At 36.9% G+C, this 16339-nt stretch overlaps 1 protein-coding gene across 1 annotated transcript in view; it reads left to right on the forward strand.

The window, feature by feature from the left end:
- Nucleotides 1–305: 305 nt before the first annotated feature.
- The window catches only part of VRK2 (VRK serine/threonine kinase 2), a gene marked incomplete at its 3' end in the record, with an annotated part of 64529 nt that continues 48495 nt past the window's right edge, over nt 306–16339 (forward strand). Inside the window, exons 1-7 of the mRNA XM_081333468.1 lie at nt 306–351; nt 3036–3176; nt 9949–10004; nt 11536–11605; nt 11853–11940; nt 12549–12657; nt 14016–14108. Of these exons, the coding sequence (XP_081189594.1) occupies nt 3041–3176; nt 9949–10004; nt 11536–11605; nt 11853–11940; nt 12549–12657; nt 14016–14108 (552 nt within the window). The 5' untranslated portion in view covers nt 306–351; nt 3036–3040. The remainder of the gene's footprint in view (nt 352–3035; nt 3177–9948; nt 10005–11535; nt 11606–11852; nt 11941–12548; nt 12658–14015; nt 14109–16339) is intronic.

Here is a 16339-nt window from a genome sequence, read left to right on the forward strand (position 1 = left end):
AGCCGCCAAGGATTCCCTTGGGATCGCCTAGCGTCAGAGGTACCACGTGGAGGAAAAAGGGAAGCCGCACGGAGCGGGAAAGGCGGGGTGTGTGGCTTTAGTTGTACATAAGGTAGGTGGAAGGGGCCAAGAAGGCAAAAGGATCTCTTTGTACCCTTGGGACCGGGAAAGACTGTGCATGTGTGTGTGATGCCTTCTTCAACTTCCGTCTCCGAAGCGAGAGCGAAGAGCTTCGGCCCTTTCCGCTTATTCTCCCCTTGTCTTGACTTTTTTTCAGTTTTGGGCGAGAGAGTAATAATGCCACGAGTGTGAGAATCAAGGAAAAAGGGCAACTAGCGGCTGTCCTAGGAGGTAACTCCATGGCCAGCTCTGCTCCATTTGTGGTTTCTTGGTCACCACCTCAGCTATCTCTTGCCTACTCACTATTTTCAGTCTTAATGGAAGTAAGCTGAGAGTGAGTTGGGAGGCCAGAGAATTTTTTCTAATTTTCTAAATGTTTTTAACCTGCCCTCCCCGAATATTCCTCCGCCCTGTTTATAAGTCTATAACCCGAGGAGTGATTCCAAAGTTCTTGGTGCTTTCTTAATATGTGTAGGTACTATTAGAGTACCTGGAAAGCTGGGGAATGAGTTCTCTTTAAGGCTGCTGGGAGTAGCGTGTCGTACATGTAGCCTCCACAAAGATACGGTAGGTCGTGAAAGTGGCTTCCACCGAGTTGCTGAATATGTCAGTCCTGCTTTTGTTGGAGTTGATAGGAAGGGCACAATGCCTCCCACCTCTTTTCGGATGCTCTGTAGGAATACATGTATGTAGTCTATTCCCTCATAAGGAGGGCAGAGTTGTAAGAAAGTTTGACTTGCATGTTAATTCCAGGGATTCTTTCAAGCTCAAGTCATCTCTTCTTGCACAGTTAGCATGTTTCACCCCCGGGCTGTTTCTTGGTCAATGGGAATATAGTTGAATATTGAGAGGTATACATTACATTAGAACATCTTCTTTTATTTATATTTTATCTCTGGAGGCAAAGCACATTTCTTTCTAAATAAGAAAAAGTAATAAAATACAAGTAATCTATAACAATACATTGTTTTTTAATTTCAAACTTACCTACAGTATAAATCATTATTCAAGTACACTGTGAATATAAAGTACTCACAACTCTTACTTCTGTAATTGCTAGTCCAAGTCACAGTTGCCTTTATTTTTATGTGGAAGTGAGAGCTTTAAAAAAAAACAATTCCTGAAACAATAACAAAATTGGCTTGGGACTACAGAAGGTGTAGTCTATGATTCCTAGGAAATACTATTTTGCAGCACATACACAATCTTGTTTTTGCTTTTAAATATTGTCTTGCCTTAGATGGAATGAAAGCAGATAGAGTTGTTTCGCTTTCTAGAATTTGCGTTTGAATTTTTGTGCACTTGGTCTTGTGACTTTATTTTCAATTGCTGTCACACAGAAATTAAGGAAGTGAGTTCTTTACTTATTTCCATGGCAGTAAAAATGTCTTAGCCCACTTTTTTGTTTTTTTTAAAAAATAGATATTATGCTATAAGTAATAAAAAGAGTAAAACATTCAGCTTTTTTTTCCAGGATAAGAAAATTTGGGTTTGGGATTTTGACACCAGTCTTGGATTCGAAACCTCCCCTATTACTGTAGTGTGGGATTAATGAAAGTAGTAGGAGAGTGTTTCTCCTCACCTTTGTTAACTGATCCATTTTCTTCTCATATGTTAATAGGGGAAAGAATCCAAGCAGAGAACATACAAAGGTATTAAAGATGCTTTTTGCTGTGAATTTAAGTCTTGACGATGTGCTGCTTTTGGCTGCCTAGTCAACATGAGTTTAGAGCACTGAAACCAACCATGCGTTGTATTACTCATGGTTTTTTAAACGAAATGCCTTAGTTATAGCTAAAGTATAAGCAGGCAATTGTGTACATAGAGAAAAACAGCTGAAAAATATCTTAAATTGATAATATTGCCCAAAACATTATGAACAATATTGCATGTTGCTCAATTTCAATCATCTTAAGGGGTTTTCAGACTTTAGTCTCAAGAAAAAAATGTGCCTATTATTCACACAAGAAAAACAAAGTTAGCCGAATGTGCACCGAAGAGGGAGGCAAATACATTCTGACTGAATGTATCTAACAAGTGAAGATCCATCCAAATACTAGTGCCAGAATCAAGCCAATCACTTGCAGTTTACAAGGGAAAAGTCGTCATTACTAAAGACATCAGGGAAGATTCACTCTGAACAGCTGAAACTGACAAGGCAAATTATCACTATTATATATTTATTATAACATTCCATTCTCACAACTCAAGGTGATTGTATTATGGCCAAAGCAGCCCTTTACAAGTATATTCAGCAAGGATTTCTTACATTTATTTACCGTATTTGTTTGTTTGTTTGTTTGTTTAGATTTATATACTGCCCTTTTCCCGAGGGACTCAGGGCGGTTTACAGGGCAAATTAAAACAGTGCAATGTACAAATTAAAATAAAATAAAATTAATAGCCCCAAAAGAGTGTAAAATTTAAAATTTAAAACCTTAAAATCCCTCAGTCCAGGCTGGCTAACTCAAATAGCCAGGTTTTTAGGTCCCGGCGAAATGAGCGAAGGTCGGGGATGATCCGGAGTTCCACAGGCAGTTGATTCCATAGGGCAGGCGCGCCCACCGAGAACGCTCTCCCCCTGGGGATCACCCGCCGGCACTCCCTGACCGGCGGGACCCTGAGGAGGCCCTCCCTGTGGGAGTGCACAGGACGATGGGAAGTTGATGCTGGCAGCAGGTGCTCCCTAAGATAATCCGGACCCATGCCATTTAGGGCTTTATAGGTCATCACCAGCATCAGCTGAATCACTTTATGATGTAACAAAGAGGGTAAGCTTGCTGATATCTCTATTACCAGAAGATGACATTATAAGGTGGTGGTTTTGTTGTTGTTTTTTAAACTGTATAAGAAGGCTATGGAGAAAAGGCATGTGCTGTTTTTTCTAAGGGTTGTCTTTTATTCATTCTGTTCAGGCATAATGCCTCCCCAAAAGCATAGAAAGAACAACCTCCCAGATCCTCTTCAAGAAGGAATAATATTGATGGATACCCAAAAACGGAACTGGAGATTGGGTTCTATGATTGCTTATGGAGGATTTGGCTTAGTCTACCTAGGTAAGATAAGTAGTATGAAATATTTTGTGTGAGAGAGCTTACAACTTGGAATCATCCCTCAATAACTAGGAAATGTATATATTCCTTTGCCCTCTTCCCCCCTCCCCCCTTTTTTTTGGCTTCCTAGAAGTCCACTGTGACCAGTGATGGGATTTAAATATGTGAACAACCAGTTCTCTGTGTGGATGCTGCTTCTGGAAGTCCATTCTGGGCCTGGGCAACAAAATATTAGCTACTGGTTCTGCTGAACTGGTTGAATCGCACCACTGACTGTGACATATTGGACACTGCAGATGTTAATATTGAGCTTTATATTTTGTTTGCAAAAGAGATTTAATATTTTATACCCCACTTTATAAAAGGAGGAAGAACTATATTTTCCTGAATAATAATTAGGATTTAAAGGGTCTGCTTCTAATATCTTTGCACCTAAAATGATGAAGTTAGACATTTTCCCAGTTTTAAGGGTCTACTTTTGTTTTTAACCTCAAATAGCTGAAACTTTTTTTTAAGTTACAGTACTTCATCATATCCTTGATAAAAGATCTTTGAATCTTTGATTTGGATATGACATTGAATCAGGTGGTTTTTCTGATTCAGCAGCTGCCAAAAAAGCCAACACAGTACTAAGTTGCATTAACAGAGGGATAGAATCAAGATCACCTGACATATTAATACCACTTTACAATGCCTTGGTAAGGCCACACTTGGAATACTGCATCCAGTTTTGGTCACCACGATGTAAAAAAGATGTTGAGACTCTAGAAAGAGTACAGAGAAGAGCAACAAAGATGATCAGGGGACTGGAGGCTAAAACATATAAGGAACGGTTGCTGGAATTGGGTATGTCTAGTTTAATGAAGAGAAGGACGAGGGGTGACATGATAGCAGTATTCCAATATCTCAAGGGCTGCCACAAAGAAGAGGGAGTCAAGCTATTCTCCAAAGCACCTGAAGGCAGAACAAGAAGCAATGGAAACTAATCAAGGAGAGAAGCAACCTAGAACTAAGTAGAAACTTCCTGACTGTTAAAACAATTAACCAGTAGAACAACCTGCCTCCAGAAGTGGTGAATGCTCCAACACTGGAAGTTTTTAAGAAGAGACTGGACAACCATTTGTCTGAAATGGTATAGGGTTTCCTGCCTGAGCAGGGGGTTGGACCAGATGACTTCCAAGGTCCCTTCCAACTTTATTATTATTATGTTATTTTTTAAATTGCTGTTCCAACCCATATATTGAATAAATTAAAACACATAATTTCTGAATATTTCATAATTTTAATACAGAATTGAAACTAGCAAGAACTAATATTTTGAATTAAAAAGTGAAAAAATAGAAAAGAGAGCAAAGACTGCAGAAATCAAAGGAAAAAAAATAAAGTGACTTCTGATTTTTTTTACAACAGTTAAAAGGATATAAAATCTAACTTTTATTACAGTATTGCGTACATTTTCTCTATATTATTTTTATTCTAATCCTCAAAACCATACAACATTTTTTCTGTTTCCTATAAAAAAATAAGGGTTTTTAATCATCAAATTTTGACAAATGTCTTATGGTATTTCTAGTTAAAGCAGTCAATTTGGCTATCTCAGCATTCCAGGATCTTCACAATCCATTTCTTCCCTTGTGGGTAATTTCCCAATATTTGTTTATATAGTTGTACTTCATGGTGCAAAAAAATCCAGTGATTATGTTCTATTAGTTCTACTTTGCCGCCATTCCCCACAAACCCTGATTCCAGAATTGAAAGTTGTGAAGAATAGATGGGGAAGGGGGGGTCTAGGATTGGTTTCAACATGGTTATTTCTCTCACTTGCACTTGAAAAAGAAACCAGATGTATATCAGATAAAATTAAAGAACTTTATATCTTAAATGCCACATGAGGCACAGTCCTGCATAGTTTACTAGGATTAGTACCCAGGCAGAAGCTAGCAAATGTTTTACTTTCCTTGATTAAAATAATTTTTACATTATATAAATATTCTTGCCTTGCTTTAGTTTTGCAGTACTGAAAATTGTTAAAGTGACGTTTCCTTGGTCTCCACTTGAGTACTAAACAGTTTCATTTCCATTTAGCTTCATTGCTCATTTGAATAGAAATAGAAAATTAGGAAAGGAGAAATATGTAAACAAGATTTCCTTGACCAGAGGACTTCCAGATTCATTTAGTTTATATATCTTGGCTTATCAGATGTGAATTCTGTAAGTTGTTCTAAGACATCTGGAGGGCACCTGGCTAGTGAAAGGTGATACAAAAGATGAAGGAAAACATAAAACTAAATCCTATCTTCCTAGCTGTTACTTTGCAAAAGTAGTAAAGAATTTTTTGGGGGAAATATCACCAGAATTTGTACTTTCTGATCTTGGAATGTCTACAGATTGTAGATATTGTGATGTTAGCATATAAGTAATGCCCACAGGAAATTAATACTCTTCAAAATTTTATAACCACAGCATGCTTGCGCACAAACCTCCACTTTCTTGAGGCCATCCATATTTGCAAAATGAGTATTTGTTGCCAGAGCTCCAGCAGTGGCAATGAGATCAGCTGTGGACAAGAGTTGGGAATTCTATTTAATTGCCAATAGGCACTGCTTTCCTCTTCCCTCTGTGCAAACTTTGCCTGCAAAACTGACTCCACAAGATGTACTGCAGGCACTTTTTCCATTATTTCAGGAGATGATTGCTACACAAATAAACTGTTGTACATGGAAATTTGTAGGTTCCAGCTGGCAAGCAAAACTAGCAAGTTACTTTGTCGGACTTCTGGGTGCCATGGTGCCAGGTTATCATTGTGTGTGTGTGGGGGGGGAAGCAATATTCTCCAGAAGTGTGCTCTGATGTTACTTTTGCTTGTAAAACTAACAAAAGCTATGGGGGAAAGCCATGGCTTAACGGCAGAAATCATGCTGTGCAGGCAGAAGATCTTTCTTTTCTTATCACAGAGCAAGACACTTTCAGCGGTTAATACTTGGTTAGCTAGGAGAAAGGGTCTTACTCTATATGAAATGGATGCATTGCATATCCTTTTATTAAAGTTGTTGCACAAATTAAGAAAATCTTGGGTTTATATAGTATTGGGTTTATTTATAAAGCAAATACATGCATAAAATGGAAGAGAAGTACAAACAAAAGATTAAAGCATTGATTTGAACAACTAGAGGTTATTATTAAATGCCTTCCTCATGTTCTGCAGTACACCTATCATCTTTTCCAATGAATGTGGTCAAAATGACAGAATAACACATTAGGAAAAGGTAGCCAATGTCTTCCCCTCTCAGTTATTTTGTTATTACATATTCTGATTTGGATTTCAACTGCTTAAATTAATATATTCTTTATTCAAATAGAATAGAATTCTTTATTGGCCAAGTGTGATTGGACAAACAAGGAATTTGTCTCCGGTGCATACTAAATTACTTTGAGCAGAACTTTAAAAATTGTGTACAGATTAGAAGACGTTTATTTTAAAAGGCAATCATAACTTGATTGGAATTAGTAGTAGTTGAGTCCTAAGAGGTGAAACTGAAGTGATATCTGGAGAAGATCCACTTGGAATGGGCCTGCTGTGAATCCTATCAAATAAATACTAGTGCTTCATTGGACATAATTGTCCACATTTTCGTGCAGCATGGGACAGAAATTATGCAAAAGGACTAATTAGACTAGGGGTCAATTTCAAAGTCCTGTTGGAAGTCATCTATTTCCTACTGGTGTAAGATAAGGAAAGGAAAATATGGATATAGCCAGTGTGGGGGTGAGAAACTATTTACTTCTCCTCAGAAGGCTTAACATGTAGGAGTTCTGGATTCTGAATCAGGGTTCCTCAAAAATCTTCTTAGATCTGTGGTGTTCATCTCCCAGAATTATCCAGACAGCATAACTTTGGTTGAAAATATTGAGAGATGACATCTATGTATCTAAATCTAATCATATCCATCTTAGGAAAAGCTGCCCTAAATTATGTTATATGGGGAAGCCTGCAGTTCCGAGTCTGTTCTAGTCCTTCATTGAATAATGAAGTCAAACTGGTGATTTCTTGACATATTTCTTTAAATCTTTTTTTTAATTAAAAAGTTTTAAAGTACATTTTTTTAAAAGCATAAACCCCATCCCCCCCTACCCCTACCCCTAACCCATACCCTAACCCACCCAATACCCCTACCACCCCCACACGCAACCCCCCCTGACTTCCCAAAGCTGAATACAGGGTATTACTTTCACAATCTTAATCTAAAATATACTAACAAACTATAATTACACTTTAAATCCAATCGCACTTTAACTCTCTTTAAACATCACAATATATCTCCATTACAAATATTCTTCACATATTCCAAATTCTACCTTTTCTACCTAATTGAAAACTTTCAAAATCCATTCTTCTATAATAAACAAATCAGCCTTCCTCCAATATAACAGTATCAAAAATTCTACTATAGTTATTAAATTTAATTTCTATAACAATACAATCTATAATAGTACCCTACAAAAATAGTTATACAAAGAAAAAAAAAGAAAGAGAAAAGAAAAACCTTATCTTTTTCTTAAAAATCTTACATATTCCACTAAATTACTTTAACTTTTAAAATTGTAATCTTATACAATTCAACCATACATAATAATACATTGCATCATCACAGCCACATCTCCAACATTTAGACTAGCAATTTAAATACATCCATACTAATTTTTAAGATCTACTGTAAATACCATCCCCAAATATCCACCATTATTAGTTCTTGATTATCCTACTATCTTTAACAAATTCCATTACTAAATCTTGTTTCTATCAATGTCCTCCTTACATACACTTGACTTTAATCTCTACTGTTATTATTATTGTTATTCCTTGAATCTAGATGCAGCCCGTGTCATTCTTTGAATCTTAAGATCTTTAAATAAAACCAAGGATTGCACAGCTTCTGAAACTATTTCTTGTAACTGTCGCTCTTCTTCTTCCTTTCCTTTTTTAACTTCTGAGGATGACGGTGTGCCTGCTTTCAATACATTAGAATAAAAATCACATGCCTTCCCTACTGTATTAAGGCAATATCTTTCTCCAGAATGATTCACCACAATCCCCAATGGTATCTCCCACCTGAAACGAAGCTGTTGTTTCTTTAATTCATCTGCCAGAAAGAAAAAAATCTTTCCTTTTTCTCAAAATTCTTGGGGGAATCTCTTTCAGAATCAAAACCTCCTGATTAGCCACTTTAAGTCTTTTATTATAAGAGATTTGAATGATCTCATTTCTAATCTTTCTCATTGTAAAATACACAACCACATCCCTTGGCAGTTTCCTTTGTTTAGCAATCCAAGAATTAACACTTTTATCTATCTTCCCAAAAAAATCTTCAGGTTGAAACCCCAAAATAGATGCCAAAGCATCCACCAACGTCTCTTCCAGATTCTCCTGCGGGTTCTCTTTCAAACCTCTGATCCTCAAGGCGAATTTCATATCTCTATATTGCATTATCATCATTTCATCTTCAAGTTTTTCCATTTTATTCTCCACTTCACCTATTTTAGCTTCCAGCATCAGATTATTTTGTTTCACTTCTTCCACACGTTCATCCAGGTTCTCAATACAGCCTGAGAACACTTGAAGTGCCATCAAAGTATACTCCCTTATTTTCTTGCATTCCTTTTCAATAAATTCTGCCACCTTCTCAAATATTTTTTCAGACTGGATTTTTAAGGCATCGTTTAAAGCATATTGTAAATCTTTTAAAGTCAATACAGATGCAGCAGCTTCGGGGGGGTAACTTCAAAGACTGTGTTCCAGACTGCTGAACAAGCAATGCCTCTGCACTTTTAAAAACGGGTCTATGCGGTTTGGGAGCCAATTTTGCGACTGATGACTTTCAGTACACACTTTCACTTTCTAGTCCATTTATTACTTTATAGTTAAACTGTGAAATAACCAAATCTTGAAAATAACTTTTTAGCACCTCCAAATTATAGCAAGCTCTTTTAAAGTTTGATAGTCCATTTTACATATTCCCACTCAGTTCAAGCAGTCACTTTACTTTGAAGAAAAACACTTTCACTTCTTGTTAGAAAAAAAGTACGTCAGGCGCCATTTTCCCCTTCTTTAAAACAATCGGAGTAGGAAGAGAGTTTGAGTTTCAGAGTTAAAGCTTTGTACTTGCTATTTATACTGCTCCTGCATCAGCTCTGCTACTACCGTAACTCAAGATGACAATCAGATCCGGCAGGAGTGGATTCAGCATCTTGTTCTGCCTAAGCAGAAGAGTCCTTCGTTCCGGAGTATTCCCAGGCTTCGGGGGGGCTCTCACCCTTCATGCCCCAGAACAAATGTTCTGGGCCACTAGGGGAGCTCTACCCCTACCTGGAAGCTCCCCCTCCCCTCTTTGCCCGAGGAGAGGGGTTTTTGAGTGGCAGAACAGCTGATCGTCGGCTATTCCGCCGCTTCAACGGGATCGAAGGGCCGGCAGTCAAATCCGACCATCCTTGCTGCTGAAGAGCCACCCGGAAGTCCCCCTATTTCTTTAAATCTTGTAAAAACAGGAATGATGTTAATGGTAGAGCTTTATCCTATGTCATGAACAAAACAATGAAAAAATTACATTCTTTCATTTTTAGCCAAATTCTTTTTAAAGAAAAATGCTTTTCCTGTTTGTAATATAATTTGTGCAAGAACATAACTACATCATATCTTCTGTTGTTGAATTGAAATTCAGTTTTGGATAAAGTGGTTGAAGTCTTCCATAACTTTCTCTGACTTAATTTTGTCTTGCAGCTTCCCCTTGTCTTGATGTTCCAGTAGAAGACAATGCTGTGCACGTCATTAAAGTGGTAATTTTTATAACTTTAAAAATATTGTTGCCTTTTTATTATTTCTAATTCAATGGAATTGCATACTTTCCTTACATTATTATTTATTTAAAGTGAATGTACTCTTTTAGACAGAAGATTCACAGAGCACCTTAAAACAATACAATACTTGCTCTATCAATTACAATCTTAAAAAGATGCAACAAAGGAAGGATTTTTTTTTAGAAAAGTCAGCACCATGTATTACTCTGATTCTGGTATTCTTTCCAACCTTTACTAACAGTTTTTATAGGAGGTATCTGTATTGTGTTGTTGGTGATCCTGCCTGTTGATGAGTACTTTTGAGTTTCAGGTCTCTTACAAGAAAGACACACACTGATTATTCCAACAATTTCTTTATTGTTCCTCACCTATAGACAGAATCTTGCCAAACTAAGGTAGACTACTACCTACATGAAGGATATACTTGTGAGAACTATTAGGGAAAGGCTGTCTTCACCCTCTTTCTCTCACACAAACTATCTGGACTGAGTTGTCTCTTATTCCTCTGGAATGCAGACCTTCCCTCCTGGAGTCCAGCCTATTAAATTCCATCACATGGTGTGTGGATTGGAAAGCATAAGGTGAGCATTGTATGCTCTGCTCTGGAACTTGTGACCAGAAAAAAAATAACACTTAGAATGGAATACTCAGTAATAAGCCAATCCACTTCCCAACTGCTCTCCCATAGAGATGGAGGTAACTGTTTTTTGGAATAGCTATATAGTAGCCTCCAGCTTGATCCACCCATTTATGCATTCATCTTTCCTTTGCCATCTTCTTCCACCACAACAAATGTGGCTCTGCTCTGTTCAATTTTTCGAGTTACTGTGCCCATAGACAGATGGGCAGAGTTTGAGCTACTTTACTTAGTGTCTTTCCAAACTTCTTTGAATTAAAAAAAATGGTATATTTAGTTAAAATAGTATTTTCAAAATTACACAGGAAGTTTACTTTGATCTCCTTAGTACTAAAATCTTTCGTATTGATTAATAAAATGTCAGGGATGCCTGATTCACTTGTGCTTTCTCCATGACCTGAAAGACAAAGTTACCACCACAGAAATTATAAATTTCCTAAGAAGGACCACGCAAGGCAGAATCAGTCTCCCAAAAGATGTTTCAGTTATCAAAGTCTCCCATGCTTTCATTCCTTTTTGAAAATTTTGTAATGTATAGTTGGAAGGCATTATCCTCATGAGGGGTCTACATAAAACATGGAAAAAACTTTTTTTATAATTCAGACAAAAGGTTTGCCTTTCAAAATTCTGCCAGACTCTTTCAAGCCAGCCATAGTTCAACAGAACTGGAGCCTAGATTGCCTTGGTTGTTCCGGATTTCAAAGCAAACAAGATCTAGATGGAGTGACTAGACAAAGATGATGTGTGTTGTCCTTTCTCCTCATATTTAATCAAGCTCCACTTCTTAGCACTTTCCCTATTTATGTGCAACACTCAATCATATGTAACACAAAACTGACATGAAACTTTTTGCCTTTATATATATCTATATAGGAATATCTTGAAAACGGGCCCTTATTTTCAGAATTGAAATTCTACCAACGAGCTGCAAAACAAGAACATAGTAAGTCAGGCAACAGAACTTTCCTAAGTCAAGCTGCCATTAATACTTTTTCAGGAATAATAGCTTGAGAACAATCACTTGGAAAAATTCAACTTTTACTTCAGTGTTACTTTTAGCAAATGTACCTAATGTGTATATTCATTTTAATAATATTGTATTCTGATGTTTCCAAAAACCATAATTATGTTTCATTTTTAAAAGAAGCTGGACAGTTTAATGAACCTGTTTTCCTCACATGTTTCCTCAGTCAAAAAATGGATGAAGCTGAAAGAACTAACATTTTTAGGCATTCCTCTTTTCTTGGGATCAGGCCAAGTCAAACATCTTGGTAAAAGGTAAGGAAGACATTACAATACAGTAGAGCTGAACAAGAATTCTGGGGGTAGGGAATTTTATTTGTCCTTCCCTGAAAGAAATGAGGAAACATTTTAGGATAATGTGGAAGGATATGCTTTGCATAACTGCCACATTAGATGGATTAATACCTAATCTAGTAAAACAAGTAAGGGACGCGGTGGCTCAGTGGGTTAGGTCACTGACTTGTCGATCAGGTCGGCAGTTTGACGGGTCGAATCCTGAGTGCCGCGTAGCAGAGTGAGCGCCTGTTACTCGTCCCAGCTTCTGCCAACCTAGCAGTTCGAAAGCACATAAAAATGCAAGTAGAAAAATAAGGACCACTACAGTGGGAAGGTAACAGCGTTCCGTGCGCCTTTGACGTCTAGTCATGCCAGCCACATGACCACAGAGACGTCCTCAGACAAGCGCTGGCTCTTCGGCTTTGAAACGGAGATGAGCACCGGCCCCTAGAGTCGGAAACGACTAGCACACATGTGCGGGGGAACCTTTACCTTTATAGTAAAACAAATCAGTTTATTTCACTCATATACATTAGCTTTTGTTGTTGGCAGTATGTTTTCATTGTTTTTCTTTGTGGTCATATTAGTTACAGGTTTATGGTGATGGAAAGATTAGGAGAAGATCTTCAAACCATCTTTGAAAGAAAAGGAAGAACATTTGACAAGGAAACTGTTCTGCAGATTGGGATGCAAGTGGTAGGTATGAAACCTCAGAGTAAATCTGGGATGGGGATCAATGGGCCTTTGAGATTTAGCTACTGTCTTGCATATGTATTTTTAAATGATCTTTGTTTAGTTTTGCTTGAAAGAATGACTACAAAGAAGAAGGACTTTCTCCATCTTTCTCTTCCTTTGCTGTAGTGATTTGAAACTAATTAATTAAAATTTGAGCTGAGCTTCTGCATTTCATATTTATTTTATTTTTATTACATTTATATACCGCCCTTCTCCGAAGACTCAGGGCGGCTTACAAGCTTAGCAGTAGCCTTCATTCTAAAAGATCTTTCTAGTCTGTCATGACTTACATAGATTTTTATTACTTGAAATCTAAAAATTGGCAAAAAAATGAGCTGCATTTTACCAGTAGTGTGGCACCAAATTTCAGTGATATGTTTTCAGAAGGTTCTGGAAGGTGGAATTAAAGGCTGTTAGTTTCTTAGCCCTTTCTAAGTGATTGTTCAAAATATACTACCAATGTATTATATTTGATGTTTAATCAAATAGTTTACCTATTCACTCTGGATTAAGAAATATGTTTTTCCTTCAAAATACAGATAGTCCTCAATTTACAACAGTTCATTTAATTTAATTTTAATTCCATTTATATCCCGCCCTTCTCCGAAGACTCAGGGCGGCTTACAAGCTTAGCAGTAGCCTTCATTCTATGTATATGCCTGCTTATTAGGGCTTTCGCCCCCCCCAAGCGGCATTATTACAAAGTCAGCTTAATTGCCCCCAACAATCTGGGTCCTCATTTTACCTACCTCGGAAGGATGGAAGGCTGAGTCAACCTTGAGCCTGGTGCAGGGGTAGGCAACCTCGGCTCCCCCATGACTCATGGACCCCAACTCCCAGAATTCCCGAATCAGTGACCATTCAAAGTTACAATGGCATTGAAGAAAGTAACTTATGACCATTTTTCATATTTACGACCATTGTGGCTTCCCCATGCTCAGTAATCAAAACAATTGACTCATATTTATGACGGTTGCAGTGTCCTGGGGTCATTTGTTCTCCTTTTGAAACCTTCTAACAACCAGAATCAATGGGGAAGTCAGAGTCACTTAACAACCATACTTCTAACTTAAAAACTACAAGGATTCACTTAAGATCCGTGACAAAGGTTGTAAAATGGGGCAAAATTCATTTAACAAGTGTTTTGCTTAGCAACAGAAATTTTAGGCTCAATTGTCAATTGTAAGTCGAGAACTACCTGTAATATTTCTCTTCATGTATTTAATAAAACTTGTTAAACCTTTAAGCTTGTGGGGATGACTGTAATATAAATACCAATACTGGTTTCCTTTGTAACACAGTCTTTCCTTGCCTACTAGCTGGATGTCTTAGAATATATTCATGAAAATGAATACGTGCATGGGGATATTAAAGCAGCAAATTTACTTTTGGACTACAAAAATCCACATAAGGTAAATAAATATATCCCATATACATAACATTTTTTATTTGTTAAATGTTCCTTGATTTTGCAAAAAATCAGGATGGTGGAGACATTGTAGTTGCTTAAAACTATATGCATTATTGCTAAGGAGAAGAAAGCATAAGGGTTTGTCCAATTTTCAAACTGTTATTCTGTGTGGTAGCTCAATGAAGTGATTTGTTACCAATACTTTAAAAAAAAACATCTGAACCTTCCATGCCTTTAAGAATTGGATGCCTTGTTTATATATGTGAAAGAAATTATGTGTTCATTTTTTATATAGATGCATTGAAATCAATATGAAAATGCATGTACAGCTAATTAGCATATTAAAATACACATTTTTCCAGTTGAAAAAGTATTTTGCATCTCTTTACCTCTTTCATAGCTGACAAATTAAGAGGATGCTGCTGGTGTGGTAAAATCTAGTGTTAAGGGCATCCATGGTTGCTGGGTAATTTGCTTGTGGCAGATTTATTGAAAAAACTTGACTTGCCCCAAAAAATCATAATGTAGCCTGACAGGTTCAGGAAATTCCTGCCTTAAAAGAAAGTATTTTTCATTGAAAATCTTCAGGTGGGAATCCACAGATTCAAAGTTGTCAAACTTCATTAATTTCTGTAGCCTGTATAGAGCAACTATGACTGTCTCAGATTCAACCATCTCTGATTGCAGCATAATCTTTAATAACTTACATTTATTTTCAAAATGATGGTTTCAACAAACTGTTGAATTACTGCTTATGAGATGCTGATGTTGGGTTTTTTTGTATTAAGTCTATTGGACAAGATTCATTTATACTTTTAAATGGGAGACAACCATTGGACATTAACATACACTTTTAAATATAGAATATGTAGTAACTGCTTTTATTTTGCTTTAAGATAAAGGAAATTATTTTACAGAACTTTACAGAAAATGGTGACAGAACAATCTCAGTTAAATTTTGAAGTGTACAATTAGGCACTTAAGTATGTTTTGCAACGTAAAAAAATTATCAGTACAACTGTGAGACTTGTGTGCTGAGTAATCCCTGCAACTTCAACAGAGAATGATTTTGGGACAGCTGGATCAGGCTCCCTGCTTACAAATGCCCCAGAAGTCAATCAGAACTCCTTGCCCCCAGGGATAAATACTTTGGGAAGATCAAGTTTTACATCTTGTGCTGCAGTTGATTGCCGTTTTACTGCTAATAACGCTGTCATTGAGTTCTGCAGCCTAATTAAGTTGGCCTCCTAATACACTGGTGATCCAAATTTATTACTGTGATAACAAAGCAATATATCTCATCAGGTTTATATGGCAACTCCATCGACTAAAAAAAATGAAAGGTGAAATACTTCCCATGTGTTTGTAATGTTTTTCTCTCCAACTGTTTTCTACTACCCTGTGGATACTTTGCCTTTAAATATTGTGAGTAAAAAACTTGAACATGGATAATTGAGGCATGTATGTGAATATTTAAAACACATTTTTTGGTTTCCCGGAGGTCATTGCAGAGCTTTTATTTAGAATGTGTTGTTTGGAATGCTTGTTGTATAAACAGGTAAACAAAAGGGCAGGAGATTTTTTTTAGTCTTTTGTGTATGAATATTCCCAGTAGTGCACTTTCCCTCTAATGGATTTGAAGACAATTTTTTGTATTTGTATTTCAAGCCAAGGAATTACAAACTTTAGGACTATTAATAGTAATTGGCTATTGCAATAATACAAAAAATGGTTATAATTCTCTTGCTACTTAGTGCTATGCAATAAAACCAAGCATATGTTGTTTTATAATAATCTAATCCGATAAGATTGGTGCTTGTGGATTCTACAGATTTAACTTGGATTCTCTGTGCATATAAAAAATTCTCACTTATGAAGACTCTTCCACTCTTTTTTCTATTGAGTATTCCAGAATATATAATAGAATAACAGAGTTGAAAGGGACTTTGGAGATCTTCTAGTCCAACCCCTTGCTCAAGCAGGACATGCTATACCATTTCAGACAAATAGATGTCCAATCTCTTCTTAAAAAACTGCAGTGGTGGAGCACTCAAAACATCTGAAGGCAGGTGCTTCCGCAGATTAATTGTTCTCACTGTCAGGAAATTTCTCCTTAGTTCTAGGCTGGTTCTCTCCTTCATTAGTTTCCATCCATTGCTTCTTGTCCTGCCTTCAGGTGCTTTGGAGAATAGATTCACACACACCCCTCTTCTTTGTGGCAGCCCCTTAGAT

The sequence above is a fragment of the Vipera berus genome, assembly GCF_964194415.1.
Source record: "Vipera berus genome assembly, chromosome: 1".
In the NCBI taxonomy this organism is placed as follows: Eukaryota; Metazoa; Chordata; class Lepidosauria; order Squamata; family Viperidae; genus Vipera; species Vipera berus.